At 38.9% G+C, this 15778-nt stretch overlaps 1 protein-coding gene across 1 annotated transcript; it reads right to left on the bottom strand.

Annotated features, from left to right (window-relative positions):
• Positions 1–1944: 1944 nt before the first annotated feature.
• On the bottom strand, positions 1945–13904 carry ATP6V1G3 (ATPase H+ transporting V1 subunit G3). The gene is made up of 3 exons (XM_074831654.1): positions 13755–13904; positions 5611–5711; positions 1945–2392 (listed from the first exon to the last, which is right to left on the bottom strand). Exons 1-3 carry the CDS (start codon positions 13834–13836, stop codon positions 2219–2221), a joined length of 357 nt encoding a protein of 118 aa, XP_074687755.1. The 5' UTR covers positions 13837–13904; the 3' UTR covers positions 1945–2218.
• Positions 13905–15778: the final 1874 nt, after the last annotated feature.

Genomic DNA, 15778 nt, shown 5'->3' with positions numbered 1-15778 from the left:
ACAACTGCACCGTCTCCTCCAGACAGCGCTCATCCATGCTGCCGGTGGCTTCTGCTGTCCCCCACCACGTGCTTGGGCTTTTGTCAAGAGGGATGTATTCCTTTGATAATGTATTTTAAAGGAGATTTGAATAAGAGATGTGTTGTGGCTGTTAGGACCAGAGGGTAGAGAGTAGACTTAAACGGAGGGCAGAAGCTTTGCAGGAGAAGCAGTTGTTGACAGAAGACAGATTTTGGCAAGAATGAAGGAAAGGGGGAATGTCATAAAAAGAAGCAGGGCAGTGCAGAAAGACAAAGCTTTGTTTCATGTAATCTGGGTTCTGGCCTCCTGAAAAGCTGCTTCTCTGGTTTGCTGCCCACTATGTGGTGGCAATTCTGCTCTTGCCTTACGGGGATGTGTGTTGTTATCCCATACAGCTGTTAATGGACACCCCATTGCTTCAGTTCTGCAGCTGAACCTGCAACACTTCTGTATGTTTAGAAGTGAGAACTGGTGGAAAGGGTGATGAGGTAGCCCAGAAGGGAAAGTGGAGCAGTCCTGAACACTGCAGTGAGTCATTGTGAGAGATTAGTGTTCCCCCTTAGTGACTAAGTTCACAGAAGACGTATGCTTCACGGCTGAGCGCTACACTGGGACTGGAGCCATGACCCAAAGTGGAGGCCTGTGCACCTAGGTGATGAGGCAATCCTGACTGCCCTGTGCCGTGCAGGAGGGTGCCTGCCTTGGCTCGTGTGCCTAGGCTGGGACTGGTGTTCCTTCAACCCCTCAGTAAGTCAAAGCCCATCACAACTTGATTCAAAGCAAAGGACTCCTAAATAAATGAGCCTTTCAGCTGATGTCAGTAGGATTTCTAGTCTCTTTCCCACTCCTCGGCATCCTTGCATCCCCAGAGAATATAATCAAGCACAGGAGACTCTAACAATCAGGGCTTGGAGATTATGTAGCATCCAGGCACAGCCTTGAGGAGTCATGTTTGCTGACATTAAGTTGACTACAGCTTTATGGTCATTTTACACATGACAGCATGTCAGCTGTGTAAACCTCACTGGAACAGGAGATTGCCTATGACTAGCTGCTGTGAAATTGAAATGATTTGTCTGTGTCTACGTGGACTGAAAATCATGGCTATTGTTTGCTAGTCACTGCAATTTCTCAAGCTTCTTTTCTAATTCAGTGTAATTTTGTAGTGGAGACAAGGTATTAAGGGGCTTCTTGATGCAGGTGTGTGCCAGATCCCCACTTCATCAGTGCCTCCAATCAGATTTAATGGGCTTCACCTTGAAAGCACCACATCATATTGTATTTTCCTAACTTCAGTAGAATTTATTCCAAGGGAAATCCATGCCATTGCAGAGGGAAGTATTACTCAAGGTCACTTAGGGTAACAGAAGTGAGCTCTAACTGACGTGATTTCTGTGAACAACCTGTGGATTAAGGTACCATTTAGTGTAATGGGTGTAGAGTTTGAGCCCATGGATTCCTTTGCTTTCAGTGTAACTGTATAGATCATGATGGATGTGCTAGTCTGCACCTTGAACCAAAGCAATTTCGTAAATAATGGTTATTCCTGTTCTCATTTTTCAGACTTAACAAAGCTATATAAAGTTTGTGGTTTGTGGTGTAGTTAAACACAGGACAATACTTTGAGTATGGCTTTTGAGAGTTCTGTACAAGTCAGCTATATTTTGTTTTAAATTAGCATACAAAAACTGAAAATGTTTTGACCTATTCTTTTTGACCAAAAGCTACAGAGTTCCTATGTGTTCCATAACCTGACCACTCTGTGTGTCACAGGAAAACAGAAATGCTTAATTTTAAGTTTTTGTGATATTCTATTTCATGGGACTTGAAGTACAGTAAAGATTGGGATAAACAGACTTTATGCAACACCACATCCTAGTACAGAACATTTTATAAGAGAAAAGACTCCCACTGAAAAGCTGCTGGTTTCAAATAATCATTTATTATGCTGTTGTTGACTTGCCCCCATCTACATGACAAGGGCTTAGCTACCAACAGGAAGCAATATTCCAACAAATTCTTGTGAAAACCTGTATAATTCTTGTCATATCAAAAGCCTATGTGGAACCATGTGCTTTTGGCTTTAGTGTTCTCTTTTTTTTCTCACATACAGAGACAATAAATGAGGAAATATTTATACTTATCAAGAAAGAAGGCTACTTTTTACAAACATCCTTCTCCAGCACATCAGTGGATCTTAAACTGCGTGTCTGAAGTTTGGGTGAACTTCAGGGTTGATGTCACATATCATGCTCAAAAGCTTTTTCATCATGCTCTCCATGTTCTTGTGGTAGCTGCTAGTGAGGTTTCGGATGGTTTCTGTTGTTTGCTCTTCTATTTTAGCAGAGAGGTTACCTTGGGAGCCCATTACCTGAAAAGCAGAAGTCCTCTAAGCAAAATAAAGGGTTATATATGGCTATGTTTATTGTACTTTTTTTCATCATCTATCATAAACATAATGCAAACATGTCACAGTGCTTTCTAACAGTAAGGGTATGATCTATGTTGAACTGTACATATAAAAACAGGATTAAAGGGAACTTTCATAAGCTCATTAGCAATGGGTATCTCCCCACGTAATGAAATTTTCCCAGCTCACTGTGGGAACAACATTGTACATGTTTTGTCTTTTGTAGCACTCATTTTAATTTGTTTTCTATTTTAATGACTAGTCAACTAAGGGCTATCACCAGTGAGCTTTGCTTGGCCTTACTGAGAATGCATGTGAGCATGGCTAAGGAGAAAAACATGGGAAAGCCTTCCTGAAAATGCATAATTACACTTTCAGAGTACTTGAAATATCTTCAGCAGTTAGTGATGTATAACCCTCAACAGGCCTCAGACAAGGTCTTTTAATGTTACATTTTCTTATCTGGCGAAATACCAGACAGCTTCTGGCACAGTTAATATCAGGACATTTGCTTAGAATTTAATTGACTCACTGAACATTTTAGCAAGGTTATGTTATAAACAGATGTACGCGTTCCAAATCCGTGACTTTGCTCCCTCCTCCCCCACTGCCCCAACATCCCTTGAATTCTTCCTTCATGGAAATGTCCTTCAGATACCAGCAGAGAAATTGGTTTCCAGCTAAAGAATTCCACCGGGGAGAGCAGAAGACATTTCTGCACACTAACAGAGTAAGAAAGGAATAAATAACATATTCTTCTTGTTCCTACCATGGTTCTCTGGGGTGGACTAGCAGCTGAAGCTAACCTGTGCTGTTAGTGGGATACCTAGAGGATGACCAAAAACAAGGGACGAGTCATTAGCTTTATTTTCCTTGTGATTTCAGCCCAACGTAGTCCTTAAAAGATGGAAAAGCAACTAAGTTAAGATCTTTTGCACATATCACCTTTGCAATTCTATTTATCAGTACGTGGCAACGTAGTAAGAAGCTTGTCTGTAATCCAGATGTAAAACAACTTCCAATTTGGAAGAACACAGGATGTAGACATAATTGTAAATATCAGGAAAAGATTATAGTTTTCTATAGTAGCTATTTTTAGCTGGCATTTTATTTTAGCTTTTAGACAAGTTGTAACGGTCTCATGTGGGAAAGATTGTACAGCTTAGACCAGATTTATGAAGCTGATTTTTTTCCACTGGGGAAAATATCTTTCTAGAGATCCCAGATGGTTACATGTTATCTAGCTACTAAATACTTTTGAAAAACCTCAAGAAAAGTATTATAATTTTAAGAAGAGCCTCTGTAGACTGGGAACTTGCTCTGTCAGTTCATGTTAATACTGTAATTTGAGATAGTAGATTCTTACTCTTCTACATTTGTTTTTCCCCTTTTTCTGCTTCTGAACTTGAGGACCTTTTTCTTTTCAGAATGCAGACAATGCCCTGCTTGATCTATGATTTCTGCTGACCTTGAAGGTCTGTCCCTTATTTTGCCCATACTGGTTTTATGCTAATGTCATTCTAGAGTTGCTAAAATGTTACACTGAATTGGAAGCAACAAAATTCAGAACTAGACTGCACATCTCCAGAGTTCGGTGATCTCAGACCCTGAGTACAAACACCATGAACACTACCAAAATTGGTTTGAGATCTGGGCTAAAATTTTGTATATTTTGAAAAAAGATCTTGCGTATTGTCACTCTAACCTCAAATTAATTGTTATTTGCTGTTGCTGCTGTTGTTCATTCTGGGCTGATGTGGAACATCTTATAGTATGAGAAAATTTACCCCAGTTTGGATACAGCAACACAAAGTAAGAAGAGGAATAGCATTAAATGAGACTGTGACAAAGAATTAAAAACACTTGTGTCTGAATACCTGAGCCAGTAAACTGAATTGGGCATCAGTATTCCCTCTGCACTGGTTTAGCTGGAACTCCTGACTGCCTTCCAGGCACAGGTTAATAATGATGACATTTGTCTGGGTAGATAAATGTTCGACATAATGGGGTCAGGGAACGTGAAGGAGGACTGCAATGATCCTGTGCAACATGCTGTCATTTGAGGAGCAATATGTGCTCTGTCCTGCTTGTGTGAAATATTCAGTTGACAAACACTGACCTTCCCCTGCAGCTTTAATTTTGTGATGAAAAAATTGAATTCACACCAAAGCAACATCTTTTCTCTTCTGCTATTTTAGACCTAAACCAAGAAGTCTGGCTTGACTGAAAAGGTGAACAAATTTTAGAGGTGTTTTTACTTTACTTTAGTGTCAGTAAACATCTGAAATTGTACATATGAGACAATTTCACCTGGCCTGGCTGTGTGACAGTGTGTCTGGGGGCTGGCAGTGTATGTTAGAGACTTTGTGTGTATATCTGTTCCCAAGGCTTGTGATCTCTGCTGTAAAATGTTTTATGTGAAGTGTGACTGAAATGACAGGTTTGTAAAGCAGTTTTTATTTGACCTCTTTGGCTTTTTTTGTGGCTGCTTTTGCACATGTAGTTTCCTTGCCTTTGCACAAAACAAGCAGGGGAAAAAACAAGAACAAAAACGTGAGGAAGGTCACCAAGTAAAAAGCGAACCGTTTGTGAACCTTCATGAAAATACTAAAGAAAACTGCAAGCTGGCATAAATGTATAAAATGTTCTATAATTCAGACATGAAAATATCAGCCAGACCACTTTCACTATGAAAACGTAGTGAAAAACTGAATGTTTGGTGATTTCACTTCATCAGAGATGCAGTCTTGTATGCAGTGAAAAAAGTCAGCTAAAGTGGAACCGAAATAGAAAGAAAGATTTTAAACCTTTGCTTTTACTGAAACATCCACCTTACTGAAACCTCCAGTTTCAAGACAGGAATGAGGTCTGTCTGGAGTTAAAGAAAGAGGACCCAAAGATATTTTACCTTAAGGGAGATATATCTTCAAAGGACAAGCATGAACCAAATACAGAATCTAGACAATTTTAGTGGTTAAAGTCCACAATACCTTCTACAAATGCATTCAAAGCCTGTGAAAAAGTCAAAATGACGTCTATACACATCACCGGTGATATCTCTGTGTTTAATCAGTATGATCACATTGGTTTGCAGATGTCTCCATGTAACACTGAAGCAATTTGTTTTACCATTGAGCAGACTGACACTACAAAAGAACATACGCAGGTTTCTTACTTACGTTTGTTTGCTTGTTCCTAAATTCCTTCTCCCTCTGTAACCTGTAGTGGTCTATCTCAGCTATGGCTTCTTCTTTGGCCTGCTTCAGCCTCTTTCCCTTTCCTAATGGGGGAAGAAACAGGGATTTACTTCACACTTGTCACTGTATCCCAAAAGAGAGATCTCTCTAAATCAGAGGTATTTTACATGGCATAGTAAAACGGACAGAGCTTCAAACAAAGTCAACAGTAGCTTTATTTGCACAAGAATGGTCAGTAGAGGCAAAGTGATTTAGGTAGGGTACTTTTTGATTGAAAACCAGTTACACAAGTACCCATCTTCTGAGACCAACTCTCTGTGTGAAAGCACACATCAAATGAAAAGCTTGTTGGTTTGCTAACAACAGAAGTTTTCTTGCAACTACACATTTTCTCACAACACAAATGCTTTTTTTTTTTTTTTTAAATCACAGCTTGGTGTTTAAATAAATATCTGTCTTTCCTTTATCAGCAATAGTAGCAGCCAGATAACAGATTTTAGTTGTCACTGATGGGAAAAGATGTTATTCTGTACGATTTGCTGTATTGATTGGTTGCCAGCATCCCTTCATCCCACACCAACTGGATTCTGCTTAGAGCTGGCAGATTTCCAAAGTACTGCAAGATACGTCTTAACCACTACTGAACTAAGTTGCAACCTTCAGGCTTTGTCCTCTTCTCCCCCATCCTTTACCTCTAACATTTGTTAAAGCAGAGGTGAGTGATTAAGAGAAAAAGGAGGTCAATGGTATTTTCTACCAATGCATAGAAAATATGAAAGTGATTAAAAAGTCTTTTCTTTTTTTTTTTTTTTAACTTTTCTTTTTAAAGAGGAAGGTGATCTGTAAGGTGGCATTTTAGGCTGCAGTGGAAACTAGGGCCTTTCTCCTGAACAGGCTTGTTTACATACTTGATTTTGTTCACTGTGAATAGTCTTAGGTAAAATGCTGAGTTTTTGTCAAAGCAAGCCCACCTAAATCATTGCAGGACTGGGCATAAGGTAGTTCCTGGGTCAAAGGTTTGATGGGATTGGGATGCTTAAGTTTTTACATGAAGCAAGCATTGAACATGTCATAACCACCCCACGGTGATGCATCTCTGCCTGCCTGTTTTGTATAAAGTCGGTAAAGTTGCATGGATGTCCACAGGGCTCTGCTACACTGCTTTGTGAGGAAAAAGTCACTTTCTAACTGATGGAGCTGCAAACCTCTTGAACTGAAATTTGATATGTTATATTTGAGACATCTGGGCTAATGCTGATTTTTGGGGTCTCTTTCTGCTGTACAGCTAGAATTTTAGGAGTAAGAGGGCATAAACTTGCTCCCTTTTCATAACTGGAGATGGCTGAAAAAGCTATTGCTTAGTTGCTTAAATTAGGATATCAAAAAATGAGAGCATGGAGGCTAGGCAACTGAAAAAGGCATCTTGATCTGATGCGTGAAACATCCGTTTATTTACTTAGTAACTACCTTCTTAACATCACTGATCAATATCAATACTTTTGTAAGGTTTGTTTGTTGTGGATTTATTTTTAAAAAATCTTTCAATTCAAGCATAAAAGTTGAAAAAAAACCAATGTCTTTTCTGAAATCCTAAGGAACATTCTCCAGCTAGGCTAGAAAGATCTGCATTAGTATTTCTGATTTATTTTCTCCAGGCTGCTACATTGGATTGGTTACACCTGTGCTGAGCTTCTGAAGCCTTATCAGGTGTGGCATATAGCAATCTGCTTCTACTGAATATGGCACAATGAGGAAGCTGAATCTTGGGAGAAAGACCGTTGCTTCTAATACATCTGAGATTCAACAAAAACCTGGGTAAAATGCCTGATGCGGTAGTAAACAGTTTGCCTAGTTGATGGCTTTTTCTGAATTTGTTATCTGCAGATGGGTGAGTAGAAGCAGAGAGATGACTGGAAGGTAAATTTTCTTTTAAACTCTTGATTCCTGGACTGTGATTTTTGTGGGTGTGCTTACTCTTGGACCTGGGGTGTGTGATTGTATAAAGGCTTTTTATAAGAAGGAGCAACCTGGTGAGGAACTACATAGCTTTACTGTCTCAGTTCATCAGTGCAGTGCTCTCTTGTGTAGTTAATTGTATTTCTCAGAGTCCTTCTGCCACTGAGGCACTGTGCTTATGTATAAAGGGCAGAGAGGCATTAAAAATCTAGCATGTACTTTTCCAGAGTTTGTGTTTGTTTGATAAGGGCTGATTCCTTCAGCTTCTGCTACTCACCGTATGAAGTCTTAGGACTGGTATGTGTGAACTGACACATTTGTGTAAGAGCCTGACATCAGTCTGGACAACAAAATTTGGAATCAGGTTTAGGTCTGTATTTTGAAGTTTCCTTTATTCTCCTCTCCAAATTTGGAGCTGCTCAGCCTTTTATAGGGTTTTCCTCTAGGATGAGAGCTGGGAGGTGATTCTCTGGAGCTGGAAGTCGGGGGAGTGACTACAATGAAGCTCTGCCAATTTCACCAGCTGAGGAACTGAATCTCTATAGCAAATTAAATTATTTCAAAATCAGTGGGATTTTAATTTCAAATTCCATCTGGGGGGCCATCTGTAGTAAATATGTTGCATATTTGGCCACCGGATAGATAAATCCATTTAAAATGCACAAAATGGAAAGAGATTAACTGTAAAACAACAGTTCATTTGCCTCTGACAATGTAGCTAGTGAACCAAAAAGTATATATATACATACATGTCAGCTCTTGACAGTGCACTGGAGTAAGCATTATATATAGGGTGTCACTGTAGGGTGGTAGTCATTTCATTTTTCCATGATGCCTTTAGGATTGGCACAGCAGGAACCTACTGCTTCCTATTTAATTAAGTGGAAAAGCTGTGAGTAAATTACTGCTAGTTCAACAACGTTGTGGACAGAATCGGCAACTGCCAACATATGTGATAGTGCATATGCTGCACCTGATTGAGTTAAGCAGAAACTAGAGCTTAACCTGCTGTTTCACTAGAGACCAACCAAAATTAATTAATCAGTCTGTTATTAACCACTTGTCTGCTACCTTAGTTGTGCAATATGGGATTGCCTTTTCAAAGTCTTAGTGATCTGGATGGGATTCTCCACAGAGCACAAACAAGCTGAAATCAAACCTTACACACTGATGGGTGGTAGAGCATTGAAATTCAGCCAAGATCATGCAAAAAAAGGGCAAGAAACATGGGAGGATGGGCAAACCAACCTGTCCCTGTGATATTTCATCTAGGATCATAAAGGCGAGGTACAGAAAGCTCTAAATTTGAATAGACTTTTTCCCCAAAGGGTATGCTGTGGGGGCCAGGTTTGCTGCTGCCCCTTTGTTCCCTCCTTCCCATCCTTGAAGAGGGGGAGCAGCAAAGCAGCTGTGTTATGCCTGGTTTCCATGTCCGCTGTTGTCCATGATTATGGTAGCTTCTAGGCATCATTTTAAATTGGCCAAATCTTAACCAACTTTCTGTAACAAGTCAGCCTGTTATTAAATTTTCTTACCTAACATGGGAAGGCATTATTAGCATGGAGAAAGGCTGTATGCTTTCTAGGTATTTCTGTGATGTTAATGAAATTCTGGTTAGATCCAAAAGAACTGGTGAGGTTTTTTAGGTTGTTGGGGTTTTTTTAGATCTTGCAAGAAAAAGACAGTAGAAAGCAAAAATGTTGCATTCTAATTTACTCAAACACTAAGTTATCTTACTTTCCAAAAACTGCCATGCTAAAGTTGGCTTTTTGTTTTCAAACATATCTAGGCTTCTAGCTGAATTTCGGCATAGAAATCATCATATATGAAAAAGTTGCCAAAAATTATTAATATTTTCTTTAAATAGGACCATTTCAGTTATTTTCAAGAGTGTTAAATTGTCTGTAAAATGGGATTTTAGGGATGCTCATTTTGAGAAGACTGTTTTGCACTTTTAATAAAACACAATAGAAGCAGCTGATTGGTATGTATAGCTTTTTCAGTAGATGAAATGTGTTCCAGATATTATCCAAGAGAGTGCCATGGATATAATTCTGTTTACAATACCTTCTTTTGATTAACATTTGTTTTTAATCTGATTTCCTGAAATCTTTCATTGGAGTTTTCATTTTATTAGGTACTAGAAGTTCAAGCCAAGATATAAAAATCTATAGGAAAACAAATTTTGCTAAACCCAGTGTTCATGACACAGTTGTTTCCCTTGTTTTACCCAAAAGGATTTTCAGGAATTGATATCTTGGCTCTGACAATACTAATTTATTTTGAGGATCCAAATTATGCTTAAAGCAAAAATGATAGATAAAGCAATGCTGTGTATAAAAGACCAGAGGATTGCAGACTGGTTTGTGTTTAACCAATTTGTTTCAGCCTTGCATGTGTGCATTTGCCAACAAACTATTAATAATTTGTCAGGTATAAATGTCATCAGCCAATGATACAGTACAGATATTGCAAGCCAGGATAAAGGGTATTGAGCAAGAAGTATGAAAAGACATGTACAGAGGAGCCTTAGCACTATAGACACACAGCAAAGCAAAAATATAAATATAGCTTTATTTGCTAATTTTTCAGTTATCTAAAGTGGATTTTTGCATTATGAACAGCTGCACATATGTCAGCAAAAACTAGGCCCATTATCTGTTTATGTACAATATTATGTGTGTTCACACTACATTTTGATCTGCTTATGTGAGTATCAACTGTAAACACTGAAGAGTTTGCATAAGGGCAGTTTTGCTAATCACATTTCCTTGAAAATGACTTTTCCTGGTTGTGTCCTGTGAACAATCTGCCATTCATTCTTCTCGCATTACAATGTAAATAGAATAGTTGGGCTCATTTGTATAGTGGTGGTGTGCAATGACTGTTTGCAGTGAAGGTCATATGTACAGTTTAGTGGGGACAGGACTGCATTAGCACTCACTGGACAGGTTCATTGCTTTCACCTGCAGCCCAGATCCACACAGTGCCAGGCCCTGAGCAGAAGCTGCTGATCTGAACTGGTACCAGGAGGATCTGGGCTGGCATCTTCTGGGGTGAAGCAGCATGTCCTCACCTTGTTTCACTGAATTGTGTGTGCGTAGGTTAACAGATTGCACTGGATATATTCGTTGCATTTCATGTATTTCCTTTTACCTTAGTTTTTATGCTCAGAGACAAACTATGCAATCGCCGATGCTGATCCAACTCCAGAATCACTCTGGAGAAGAGACTGTTGAAGTAATTCTGACTTACATAACTAGATTTGTCACTAAAAGAATCCCCTATCCTTGTCCCACCGTATTTAAGTTATGCTGGTATAGTTAACGTGCTCTAATAACATTGCTGTGTGAAATTGAAATTAAGGACAACGTGGAAATTTTAAAAAATTTTATTTTATTTTGTAGCTTCACTGAAAACCTCTAGTAATGTTGAATATAATAATGATTGTCTAGGTATAATTATTCTGTTAGATTAGCTATGGTGCTTGGTTTAGCACATAATCCAGAGTGGACTAATCCTTAGAAAAACCCAAATCAGAAACTTTAAGGCCTGACCTTGCTTGTGTGATCTTGTAAATTTTAGATCTCATGAGCTTTGCTGTTTACACCCTAATAGAAACTGTTGGCAGTATTTAACATGAACAAAAAGATCCACCACAGTCTTTAGGCTGTAGATGAATATGCCACTTCATTAGTTAGTTAAACTTTTTTCCCTTGATCTGCTCTACTTAGGAATAAAATCACTTAGAAATGCTTGAGTTTTTTTCATGGGATCACACAGAGCTGCTGAGGCATGAAGGAGTCAGCAGGGTCTGCTCCAACCCCCTGCTTGGAGCAGGCTTGGCCACATCCAGTGGGTTTTGGATGTCTATAAGGATGGAGACTCTACAGCCTCTCTGGACAGCCTGTTCCTGGGTTTAACCTCCCTCACATTTATAGAGTTGTTTTCTTATGTTTAAATTTGTACTATTGCCTCTTGCCCTTTCAATGTATGCTACTGAAAAAGTCTGGCTCTGTATTCTGCCCCCCCCCATTTTTATGTATGAGAAATTTTTATTTTCCTTAATTTTTATAAAGGCAAAAAAATGTTTGGTCTTAAAAGTAATAGAGAAGGAAGTCATACTGATTAAATATTTTTACTGATAATAAAACTCTTAATAGCTGCTTCTTTTCTGTAGCTGCTGAACAACTCCTATCAGTGTATTAGTGTTGAAGTAAATGTAAGCAGTGGTTCAATTCAAGTTTCTGACTCAGGAGTCTGGAATATACTTTATCTGTAAGAAACCCTGTGCTTGTCACAAGAACTCTGCATGGGGCTGAGATGATGATAGGGGAGTGTGGTTTTTTTGCAGAATAGAGTAAATGCACCTGTAACTAGGTCTGGATTCTGCAAGACACTCATGTTTGGTCATTACTTGTATGTTATAATGATACTTTTCATTTCTGGAGTTCCTTAATTTACAAAACCTCTTTTTGAGTGTCTGTTTTAGAAAAAGCTTTTCTGGTTTTAAAAACAAAGCCAAATGAAATGAAAACAGCAACAACAAAAACCCAACCCCAAAAGTAAAGGGTAATCAAACATCAAGCTATCATAGCTAAAGCCTGATTCTGCAGCCTTCGTTCAGACCAAACCTCCTCTCCCTCCACTGGGGGCTGTGTCTTTCCAGGTCATATGCTTTCTTGCTTCTTGCCTTGCGGAACAATGGGTTTCCTCTGCCCTACATGGACGGGAAGAACCATCCCACCCAGAGCACCTCATTTGGCTATAGAAGGATGAAATCACTTCTTAATTATTCCTTATTTTCAGGTTGGCATCAGCAACCCCCAAACATCTTATTTTGTGAGCTTTCTGTTTTATGAAGGTGGGAGAATTTTTTTTTTCCTCTATTGTTTCTGCAAGGCACAGGCAGTGGCCAGGTGCTCGGGAAAGGGGTATTGCCTTTCTCCTTAATCTTTGTGTGCTGCTGTACAAATTAACATGTCATACTAGTAATGAAAACAGAGCAATACTGATTTGTGTGTAGAAGGGGTATAGAAACTACACAGATTATTTTTGTTTAGCTTCTGCTTCTCCCTGGAAAACAAAATATATTCCTTCATCACAGTCTTGTTCCACATGACATCATCTTCATGCATTTTAGTTGAGTCTTGCAGGAGAACATTGTATCCTGCTGCAGGTTGCTAAATCAAGATAACTCCATGAAACAGTGTTAATGTTTCAGTGCTAATGCAGGTCAGTGACTCATGTGGTTGGCACTTACATTCAGGAGAGTAAGGTCACCGTATTTTGCATTAAATCCCTGGGAGATGAATGCAGAAAACGAATGAAATAGATAATGGAAGGACTCTGCTAGGAGAATTATTTATTTGATTTAAATTATTCTAGCAGACACCTTCATTTTTATATTTGTTATTATTATTTTTTTCCTTATATATGACTAGAATAAAAATATTTGAATTTCTTATTATTGCATATTTACACATGCTTTGCCCTGGACATTTAGGCATTCAGTAAACAAGACATTTATTTTAAATTGAACATTTAATCACTTGTTGATTAATTGTATTATGTAATAAGACTTAGATGAATGACCTGTTACAGTACTGACAGTGCTTGGGATTGTACCATGACTTTGGTTACTATCATTGTGCTGAATTCTCCCTTTGTTTTCATAAAATTTTTTTGAATCCCAGCAGAGATTAGAAGGCACGTTACTAGATTTTGTAAGTAAGGGGGAACACTGAAAAATTTATACAAGACCTGTAAAGAGAAATAGAGGTCTTGCAGAGCTGGCAGCCAGAGACATGTAAGCTTCTAGTTTAAATAGCTGAGGAAGGCTGTAATGACATTATTGGCATTGAGATAAAGCAAGAATAAATCTAACTGACAGGATGAATACAACAAAGAAAACCTTGTTTAATGTAGTAAGGCACGTGTGAGCTCACAAGCACACATGTGCACAGAGAGTTCTAAGCAAACTCTGAGCGTTCAGGTTTGGTTAAATGCCTGTCTGTAGTCAAGGCACAGCGCTAATGCAAGTGAGAAGAAAGAATAGGAGCAGCACAGCTGTGATGTTACAGGTGAAATAATATTGTTTTTCCATGAACCACTGTCAATCTGAAGAGTTTACAGTTGAAAACTACAGTAAAACCAGGCTAGCTACTTACTTTTTTTGGCTTCCTCCAGTTTGTCCTTGGCACGTTTTTCTGCCTGCAAAAGCTGCTGGATTCCCTGAGACTGGCTGGTCATGCTGATTGCTGAGGCTGAACTTCTGCGGGGATCGGAGCTCGGAGGGAGTTTTATACAGCTGCCAGGCTCTTCCTTGTGCTTTTTGTTCTGTCTGTTAATAAAACAGCCTTCCAGATTGCACCAAACCAGCCGGCTCTGTCTGGATTGCTGCTGGGCAAAAAGGCCTACTAGTGCAATTGGAAAAACACAGCAGCAAGGTTGAAAAGAATGTTCTCCCCTCCTCAGGGTCACAGCAAAGCTGAAGTGTCCAATTAACACACTGGGAAAAGAAGAGCACACCAAGTGTTTGTAGTTTAATAGAGGTTTTTTTTTAAAAAAAAAATGTTTTATTGCTGAAACAATATAGTTGATCTTGTCAGAGGAACTGAGGAAAAAAAACCCTGTTTCTTGGAATTTCCTTTTAATAAAACTTCCTCTGAACCTGAAGAATCTGACTCAGACAACAAGTAGTTTTGGTTGAACACAGTGAACTGGTTGTAGGCTTCTGTTTGGTGTTACATCTTAACATTATTCCTTAGAGATTTTTTACTTTTTTTTTTAAAAAAAAATCTTCATTGGAAATTAATTCATCAGGGACTAAAGTTTAAAAAAGCATGTGGTGGTTGAAGTGTGCTCTGTGTCGTAATCCGCCACGAGGGAGATGAGTGCTGTGGTGGGAAGATGTGGGATTAGCTCAAAGGTCCAGACTCTGGGTATGACTGGTGATCTAGGTCTTATTTTCAAGTCCTAAAATACACAACAGAACATGTGAGTGTGGTTGTAGGTGCACATCCCATTCCCTATTGTAGGAAAGAGTGTCTTGTGAGCTACTGCATGAATAAGCAGAATGTTCGTATATTGAATCCTTATTAAAAAACCAACAGATCCCACTGTTGCAGGTACTTTGTCCGTTGCTCAGGAGGGGACATGTCAAGATGCATAATTAAAACAGATTTTTAAAAAAATAATTCATAGCATGGGTAAAGCATATTTGTTGCATGTTCTTCTGACACAGCTGTGTCAGGACCAGAGATCACCTTCTGATGTAAATAGGTTTTTCTGGCTACAATTATATACATTTATATGTATACATATAGAGATATGAGTTCTGCATATATTATAAAATAAAATACATATATAAAAAAATTATTTGGTGCTCTCTGCTAAGGGCCCTTGCTGTAGAGCCCTTTCTTTTCTGGGGCTTCCTAGGGCAGATGTGCCATGCTACTTGCTTGCTGCAAGGCCATTACCTGGTCCTTATGAGGAAATGTTTACTGTTGTTATGAAGTTGTTTGGTTTTGTTTGTTTTTTGTTTTTTGTTTTCTCCCTAAATGGCTGCAGGCTTGAGGAAAAATGAAGGGAGAAACCTCTTGCCCTATTACAGTCTTCAGATGTGCTCTGAATGACAGTAGCACAGAGACTTTGAAAAGGAAGTTATTTTGTTTTCTGATTTGTGATACTGAGGTGTCAAATTCCACCCAGGCTCCCTCTTGGGAAAATGCCTATTTCTTACAGCGTATTAGTCACAGAGTTTCTTCGTTCATCCAGAAACCATGTGAGATGCCTCCTCATCTCCAGCACTGAAATCAGAGGTCTGCTCTAGCGGCAAGAGAGCAGACATGGCACTATTTTTTAGAAGATTTTAATGCATAGCCTTGAAGCTTATTTCAATCAGACGTAGAAGAGGAAGTGATGATCAATTGTACAGAAAATGTGGAAACTGTAGGGTTAGGAAGCCTGTTGTGCCACTGAGGCTCAGCTCCAAATAATCTGACCAGCAAAGAAAAGCAGAAGTGGAAAATGAAAGTAAAAAACTGAAGAGATTTGGTTTACTTGGAGCAGGAAACGTGGGCTCAGAACTTAAAGCAGTAGTTACTTAAAAATTAAATAGGAAGTGGAAATGTCAAGCTTGCCTTGGACATCCAAAGTTTATTCCAGGCAAAGGGTCTTGTCGAGCAAATGT

Source organism: Strix aluco, chromosome 8 (genome assembly GCF_031877795.1).
Source record: "Strix aluco isolate bStrAlu1 chromosome 8, bStrAlu1.hap1, whole genome shotgun sequence".
Lineage (NCBI taxonomy): Eukaryota > Metazoa > Chordata > Aves > Strigiformes > Strigidae > Strix > Strix aluco.
The sequence above is the reverse complement of the archived record's forward strand: the minus strand, read 5'-3'. Positions and strand labels throughout refer to the sequence as shown.